This window comes from Lathyrus oleraceus, chromosome 3 (genome assembly GCF_024323335.1).
Source record: "Lathyrus oleraceus cultivar Zhongwan6 chromosome 3, CAAS_Psat_ZW6_1.0, whole genome shotgun sequence".
Taxonomy (NCBI): Eukaryota; Viridiplantae; Streptophyta; class Magnoliopsida; order Fabales; family Fabaceae; genus Lathyrus; species Lathyrus oleraceus.
In genome coordinates, this window is record NC_066581.1 from 55,285,686 (window position 1) to 55,293,918 (window position 8,233).

The following is an 8,233-nucleotide window of genomic DNA, read 5'->3' on the forward strand; positions in this document are numbered from 1 at the left end:
CACTTTAATGTGAAGATTTGTATTGATTGCCTAATTAAGTTTAATGTAGTGATCCTTAATGTGTTGATTTTAATGTATCGATTTAAGGCGGTATCACCATAATTACCAAATGAACTTAAAACATGGACTTTAAATAAATGATATCGGACCTCTCTTTATTACCCCACAATTTCGATATTACGGTCATGTCCCGCGAATGTGGGGATACACTTAGCAATGGCCCTTCGATTAAATCATCATAAAATAAATCATAGTCCCTCGGATGTTGCCTTCGAAAATACGATTTTGTCCCTCGATGACCCTTCGGTGTAGCCTACGGTTAAATGATGATAGTCCCTTCGAATGCTAAGGTATCCTCACAACTGTTGCCTTCAATGACCTATCGATGACCCTGCGATGACCCTTCTACATCCCAAGGGAAAACTGCTTACTTCTCAATAGTAAGGACAGTTTTATCCTCATAAGGATAGGAAATGCCCGGAAAGACCTCGGACAGGTATAACCTTAATTGCTCATTCATAACAAAAAATGCTTTTCACACCTCACACCTTTCAAACATCCTCTTTAGAAAATCACCACTTAGCATACATCCGTACTAGGATCATTGCCGAGTTATATTTTTCTAAACTACTTTCAAAAAACCATACGAGATAACCACTTTGTATACATTCATGCAAGAATCATTACAAAGTTAAATTCTCGTTTTCAAAACCTTTTTATACACTTTTCAACCACCTTTTTCAAACTAAAAAAAAAAAAACATAAATGATTGAGCAATTAAGAGCCCATGGATAACCATGGATACAAAGGGTGCTAATACCTTCCCTTTGTATAAAGTACCTCCCGAACCTAAGAATTTAAAATTAAGGTCTTTCCTGTTCTTTTCCACCTTTCCTTATGGGATAAAAGAAAAGTCGGTGGCGACTCTTGCTATCCGCGACATTGCGATAAAAAGCAAAACACCCAAAGTCAGTTCACCGTATGACACTACCTTTGCACCAACAGGCGAGACATGCGGTGCATGCCCTCCGAAAGCCGAAGCTCTACGGGAGATTTCACCCCGTTGAAATACATTTATACCTTAAAAAAAAAGCAGAGGAAAATGCATTGTAAGATGTTATTCTTAACAACACATGACTCCTATTTATACAACTTTGGATTTATTCTGAACCACACAAAATAGTCGGTGCAATCACAACCGTACAAAAGTGTCAGCAAAATCTCATTTCAATTTTCACTGTCTTTTATAACTACGAATTTTTCACTGATGGACAAAATATCTGATAACATTAAGATATTTTCAAAAATTCGACACTAAGCAGACATTCCTAGTCTTTTAAAAGATTCAGTGCCAAATTTTTCATATATACTATCAAATTGTTTGCTAGGTATTTAATTTTTTAAGATGGTTCTACTAGATATTTTTAATGGATCATGAGGAGAAACATTTTATTTATATTTTTAACTTAAATTTTTACAAAAACAACATAAATATTATTGAAATATGTGAGAGTGTCAAATATAATCAAAAATGATAAAATAAAACCTCCAACATGTGGATCTACAAAAGGCCCACTAATTTTTATATATATATATAATATATATATAATATATATATATATATATATATATATATATATATTATAGATTATATATATATATATATATATATATATTATATATATATATATATATATATATATATAATATATAATATATTATATATATAATATATATATATATATATATATATATATGATTAATTACTATGCACTGTCAGTGTAAAAATTTTTACACAATCGATTCATCACCATCACCCATTTGCATTTCTTTATAGATTTTTAAAATAAAAATCAAACTTGTTTCAACATTCAACGACTATGATTAACTGACGGTATAAAATCCTTTTACACTGTCAGTGTATTTTAATTAAATTATATATATATTATTGATATATTATTGAGTTATGCTATTCCTACACCAATACTTACACCAAACACTCTTCACCGTATTTATACGCTGAACAGTGTTTTTTAATAAAATAATATTAAATATTTATTTTAAAGAAAAAAAATATAAAAAATATTTATTTTAAAATTAATTTTATAATAAAAATATAATATTTGTCATTAATCATTTTTATTATTATATTAATCACAAAAATATATATTATTAACCATGTATTTTCCTCCTAATAGCTTATTAATCGACTTTTCATTAACCAATAAAAGACATAATATTAATCAAGTTCTAACATTAATTTATAAATTAAATTATAAATTAACACCAGAACTTAGTTAATATTATGTGTTTTATTGGTTAATAAAATAGTAAAATTGGTTAATAAGATATTAAAAAAATATGTGGTTATTAATATATATTTTTGTGGTTAATAGAATATTAAAATTGATTAATAATAAATATTATATTTTTATTTTAAAATTAATTTTAAAAAGATATTTTTGATAAATATTTTTTTATTTAAAAAAGATATTTAATATTATTTTATTTAAAAAGTATTCTTCACCATATAAATACGGTGAAGATTGTTTGGTATAAGTATGGTATAGGAATAGGATAACTCTATATTATTTTATTTTGTTAAATAAATTGAAATTCTTTTTCTCGACTAAAATAACATTTGCTTCCTATTCTTCTTGTTTTCAAATAAAAGTTATACCGTTGAGGTCTGCACTTGCAGTACACGTATTCCCAAGGGGTTCCCGCCAGCCATTCTTTCAAACTTTACACAATCGATGAGCAGAAGCACAAGCAGCAGCAAAGTCACAATGAGCACCGCCACCGCCGATGGGACACAAAACCCTAACCCTCCACCACCCACTTCTCTTGATCTATGGTCACAAATCGTCGCCGAAGAAAACCAAGACTACGGCAATCAAATTGACGTTGTTTTCCGAAGAAGAAAGCCTCGCAATGACCCAAATAATGCCAACTCGTAACTCCTTCTTTATCTTTATTTTGTTTCTGTTAATTTATTTTAGGTTTTGAAACAGTTTTTGATTTTGAATTTTGCAGAATGGTTTCCGATGATATTCCCCGGCGTCCGAGTCGGGTGAGTTTTGCTGATCCAAACAAGCGAATTAGTTGGAAGCGTTCTCTTTCCACCAGGTTTGTTCTCAGTTTCTGATGCTTTCATGTTTTTTTAGTAAAACCCCTTTTTCATTTTCAATTTCAGTGAAATGATTGGTTTCAATTGTTGAAATTCATTCCAGTGATTTTCTGTACTCCCTTTCTTCCAAATTTAGTTAATTTTGTATAGTAACATGTAAATTGTGATATAGCATTTTTAGCTAGAATGAGATATATTTTGGGAATCTAGGTAGAATTTATTAATTTTCATCTAATTTATAGAATATTACTTTTAACAGAGGGAGAATAAGTATAGCGGTTGGTGCTTCTATGGTTTATCAGCCTGAGCTAAAGAAGGATAAAAGAAAAGGCAAACCACCTGCTATTCCCAAAGTATGGTTTTTTACCTTACACTTTGATTTTCAAATTTCAGAAACATGTCTTTCTTCTCATTTTGAATAATTATGTAAGATGATATCCAAATCCATGTTGTTTTATTCTAACAGAGTTAAACTGTTTGTTTGTTGTTACTTGTTTGTTTGGTATGTATAGGGTAAGAATGTTAAAGCTCCCAACTTTGACAAGGAAAGATTATACTTTCAAGAGGTTGATGCTTTTGAGTTGATGGAGGAGAGCCCCTCTCCGAAGAAAGTTGGCACATGGATTGTAGGCAATAATATGGAAGAGGTCCCATTACCATCACTATGTTCTAGATTGGAAAGATGGTTACACTCCAGAAGGTTAAACCCCAGATGTGGTCCCTCAAGCAGACTATCCAAAATCCTTGATACCCCAACAATGAATTTAGAAGTTAGAATGAGATCGTTGGATCAAAGTGGGCTAAGCAATTCACAATTGAGTAACTTAAAATCTGGAGAAAGTAATAGAAGTTTAAACAATGCGAGTCTTATTGAGAGTGAAGGTTGTGAGGATGTAGAAGCTGGTCTAAAGAAACTTTCTCTGACATCAACAACATCCTCCATATATGATGACCACAATAATCCATTTTCTGTTCTATTAGAAATTTGTGGGCAGTCCGCACCTTCTATGTTACAAGATTTGTTCTCTAGGTATAGGTATGTTTCTCGTTTCCTAGTAGCATCATATCTGGTATTTGGGTTACAAAGGTCTGTGTAAGTTAGTGCTCAGAGAAACATATTTTTTACTTCATATGCGACACACTTCTTTAGTACTCTATGTACAATAAGTGTTTTTTGGGTGCTTCATATTATTATTAGGTTGCAATTGCATGAGAATTTTATCTACAATGCCATTTTACTTCAATCCAAAAGGATTTTTTTGTTCGTATTATTATATGCCATTTATAATAGGGAATACCATTTTTCTTTTTCCAGTGGTTCTGAAACAGTTGTGAAAGTAGGCGAAGGAACATATGGAGAAGCTTTCAAGGTTGGGAATTGTGTATGCAAAATAGTTCCTTTTGATGGGGATCTTAGAGTGAATGGAGAAATCCAAAAGGTAACAGTAGCATTTATATTGCAATGTTTTTGTCTACAAGAGCAGTTTTTCAAATAAAACTATGCTCATCCTACTTCATTCCAAATATTTGATGAAGAAGCATGACCGTTTCTTTGTTAAGTTTAATTGAAGTGGTTGGATGTTGCGGTCATGGATAAACTAATAGTATTGTTATGTTAATGAACTATGTGACTTTATGTAATTACAGAAATCAGAAGAATTGCTGGAGGAGGTGCTTCTTTCCAAAACTCTGAATCAATTGAGAGGAAATGATGGAGTTTCGAATAATAATCTATGCAGAACATTCATAGAATCCAAAGAGTGAGTATCCGATTTAAATAATTTTAAGATGCTAATCAAGAACATTTTCCATGGGAACTAAGTTTTATTCGATTTTTCCAATAACCATAGTTCTTTACTCTTCCACCTCTGGGCTTGTATTTTAGCCATCGCAGCAAAGGTGATTCTAGAAATGTGATGACTAGAACATTCTGTTCCATCATACACATCTTAAAAATTGTTTTGCTCTGTGCCCTGAGCACAAATTTCTACTAAATTTTCCCATAAGCACTATAGTCTCTCATCTATCTATGGTTCGTGTTCGTGACAGATTTAGGGTATGCCAAGGTCTATATGATGAGGTTCTGGTTCGAGCATGGGAAGATTGGGATCACAAGCATAATTCAGAGAATGATCACCCAAATGAGTTCCCAGAGCAACAGGTTTCCTGTTTTTCCGCGTTGATTATGGACTTGCATGTATTTCTAATTTAAATTTCACTTACAGTAATATATTGCTGTGAACATAAATGATGGGAACAAGTTTTTAAGATACTCCCAAGTGTTACGTGAAAAATGGATTTGAAAGAATAGAATGTGGATCTACTCTTTGGTTGCCCACTTCACTATGTTTGCTGTTTTAAGTTGAACGTGCATAATTTCATTACACTAACTTGTGGTCACGTTTAGTGTTACATGGTCTTTGTGCAACAACACGGCGGCAAGGATCTTGAAGGTTTTGTGCTCCTTAATTTTGACGAGGCAAGGACTTTACTGGTTCAGGTATGTTTTACATGTTATTATTGCACATGCTTAATGAGGGATTATTGCACTTGCTGAAGGCTTGCAGCTTAATGAGGGATTGTTAATTTTCTATTTCCATCATAAAATACAGGTTGCAGCTGGGCTTGCTGTGGCCGAGTCTGCCTATGAATTTGAACATCGAGATCTTCACTGGTGGGTATTCATGCAGTGATGTTATAAATGCAATCATTATATTTGTAAGATTACTAATTTACAAATATCCAATTGGTTAGGGGAAATATACTTGTGAGCCGAAGTGATGATTCAGCAACATTGCAGTTCACTCTCGATGGAAAAAACTTATTAGTTGAAACCTACGGATTGATGATATCTATTATTGACTTTACGTTATCTAGAATGAACACTGGTGAGCGCCTGAATTCTTGCCTTAAATATGCTATTGTATCTTAAATTTGTCATTACTATGATTAACTGTTGTCCTATTTACACAGGTGACAGCATACTGTACTTAGATCTTTCCGCCGATCCGGACCTATTCAAAGGGCCAAAAGGAGACAAACAGGTAAGAAATGCTTATTTGGTGTCGTAAGCATTCTATCTGATCGAATTAATGGATCTAACCTAACTATCACATTCACACGCAGTCAGAAACATATCGGAAGATGAAGGAAGTAACTGAAGATTGGTGGGAAGGAAGGTAAGATTCTCATATATTCATTTATTATAGCCAAGTTTAACCTTACTTGGAAAATGATAACTTGAATGCTTGGTTATAGTTGTCACATTGTGTGTGTGGGTGTGGATTGTCCATTTTAGTCGAAAGAGTGATCAAGTGTAAAATACCTCTGGGCAGAAATATACCAATGTGATGTATGTTGTAGTCTTGTAGATATGAGATTCTTCTCAAGTCAAGTCTTCCTTGCCCTACATGGAAATTTACGGTTGTGTTGTGTGCCATAATTTTAGCACGCCATTCAACTGATTCAAGAATTATTCAATTCCAAGATGATAATTTGCTTTAATGTTATACTTTTTAGCACACTATTGACATTAGTCCTGGTTTATAAGTTGCAATGCTCGTTATTGTTTGTTGTATTCCTCGGAAACTAAATCTCCATTCCTTTTTCAAATTCGCAGTTTTCCTAAAACGAATGTGTTATGGTTGGTCTACTTGGTAGACATACTACTCACGAAGAAAACATTTGTAAGTCTAGTCTCTATTTTCAGCGAACCACTTTCTAGATTTTGCGTATTTTTCATATTGAATGTTATGGAATTGCAATTTTCAGGTTTAGATATAACTCTGCAAATCTTGCCATGCATACTTTTGGTTATATATACCACTCTGCATTACTCTTTTGCAATATATGTTCACTGATATAATAGTTGATCATGAGAAAATCAGTTTTATAACTGTTTTAACTATAAAATTTATGTAATGAGTTCACTCTAGGCAGTGTATAATGAAGAACTGTTATTGCATACGCAGGAACGTACTTCAAAAGACGAGAGAGATCTACGCTCGTTAAAGAAACGACTGGACAAGTATAATTCAGCCAAGGAAGCAGTTTTTGACCCTTTCTTCACTGACTTGTTTGTTGAGTCAAACCCAATGGCTTAACAAAGATAAACACTGCTATTTACTTGTTAGTTAGTTAGGGTAGGAGTTAGTTGAGCAGTTGATATTTTTGTCAACTTGTTAGATTTTTCTAGCTCATATTTTTGTATATATGCATGCATTATTCATGTAAACTTATATGGATTCCACAAAACTTTTGTAGGATCTAAGATAATTTAATGGAATTAATTTAAATTTCAACTAATGTAAGAATATGTTGAAAAATGTATTAGATTCATATTTTCCTCCCTTTATTCATGAACTTTAAGCTTTCTTAATAATATTCCTATAATTAAGTTGCTTAACTCAAGAGGAAAACAATTGAGGAACTGTTTTGTGGCTTTAAGATTCTGGCCCCATAACTTGCTCTGTCTTCCTTTGCTTTCGGCTAGAGACCCTACTCTTACAATACCACTTTATTTATTTTTTTGTGATTTTTTAAAATGTTGTAGACAGGAATGAAGATGAGAATATCCCACGTGGGTTGTCCCTGTTCAATATGCATTTTGGGTAGAAAAAGAAAAGACATACCAATTTAGTTCTAAGTAATTTTGCACTATTGACACTTGGACAGCAACAACTACGAGTCTTGCTAATTCCTTAACTTTATTTTAGTTTAATTAGTTATGTGTCGATACATTACTTTTTTATTTTAAGAAGTTTTACTATTCCATAACAATGATAGTAATGGCTTTTGCTGAGCGAATATGACTATAAAACTTTAACAGCACCGACCAAACTTTAGATCTCTATAGTCATCTGTATACTTTTAGATCGAATCCATAATAGATACCTAAGCCGACATCAACGAACATGCGATGATTATTCTGGTCTCATTGCTAAATGAAGGTGGAGATTTTTTAATGCACCGTATACTTTATTAATATGTTATAAAAATACAAAATTATTCTTAAATTTTGGAATATAGGTCTTAAGTCAATAGAAAAAAATATTACAGAGATATATCTTTGTATATATTACAGATATCTTCGAAGCTTATTTA

The 8,233-nt window shown here is 32.2% G+C and overlaps 1 protein-coding gene across 1 annotated transcript; it reads left to right on the top strand.

The window, feature by feature from the left end:
- Window positions 1-2,624: 2,624 nt before the first annotated feature.
- On the top strand, window positions 2,625-7,479 carry LOC127132490 (serine/threonine-protein kinase haspin homolog). The gene is made up of 14 exons (XM_051061439.1): window positions 2,625-2,956; window positions 3,037-3,129; window positions 3,390-3,483; window positions 3,643-4,166; window positions 4,446-4,569; window positions 4,778-4,890; window positions 5,180-5,291; window positions 5,538-5,630; window positions 5,743-5,804; window positions 5,885-6,018; window positions 6,104-6,174; window positions 6,257-6,309; window positions 6,750-6,816; window positions 7,102-7,479. The coding sequence occupies exons 1-14, from the start codon at window positions 2,757-2,759 to the stop codon at window positions 7,231-7,233; spliced, it is 1,872 nt and encodes a 623-aa protein (XP_050917396.1). The 5' UTR covers window positions 2,625-2,756; the 3' UTR covers window positions 7,234-7,479.
- Window positions 7,480-8,233: the final 754 nt, after the last annotated feature.

Coding starts and splice junctions, on each gene's coding strand:
- LOC127132490 (XM_051061439.1), top strand. CDS start 2,757: ATGAGCAGAAGCACAAGCAGCAGCAAAGTCACAATGAGCACCGCCACC. Junction 3,484..3,642: donor AACCACCTGCTATTCCCAAA/GTATGGTTTTTT, acceptor TGGTATGTATAG/GGTAAGAATGTTAAAGCTCC. Junction 6,175..6,256: donor GGCCAAAAGGAGACAAACAG/GTAAGAAATGCT, acceptor ATTCACACGCAG/TCAGAAACATATCGGAAGAT.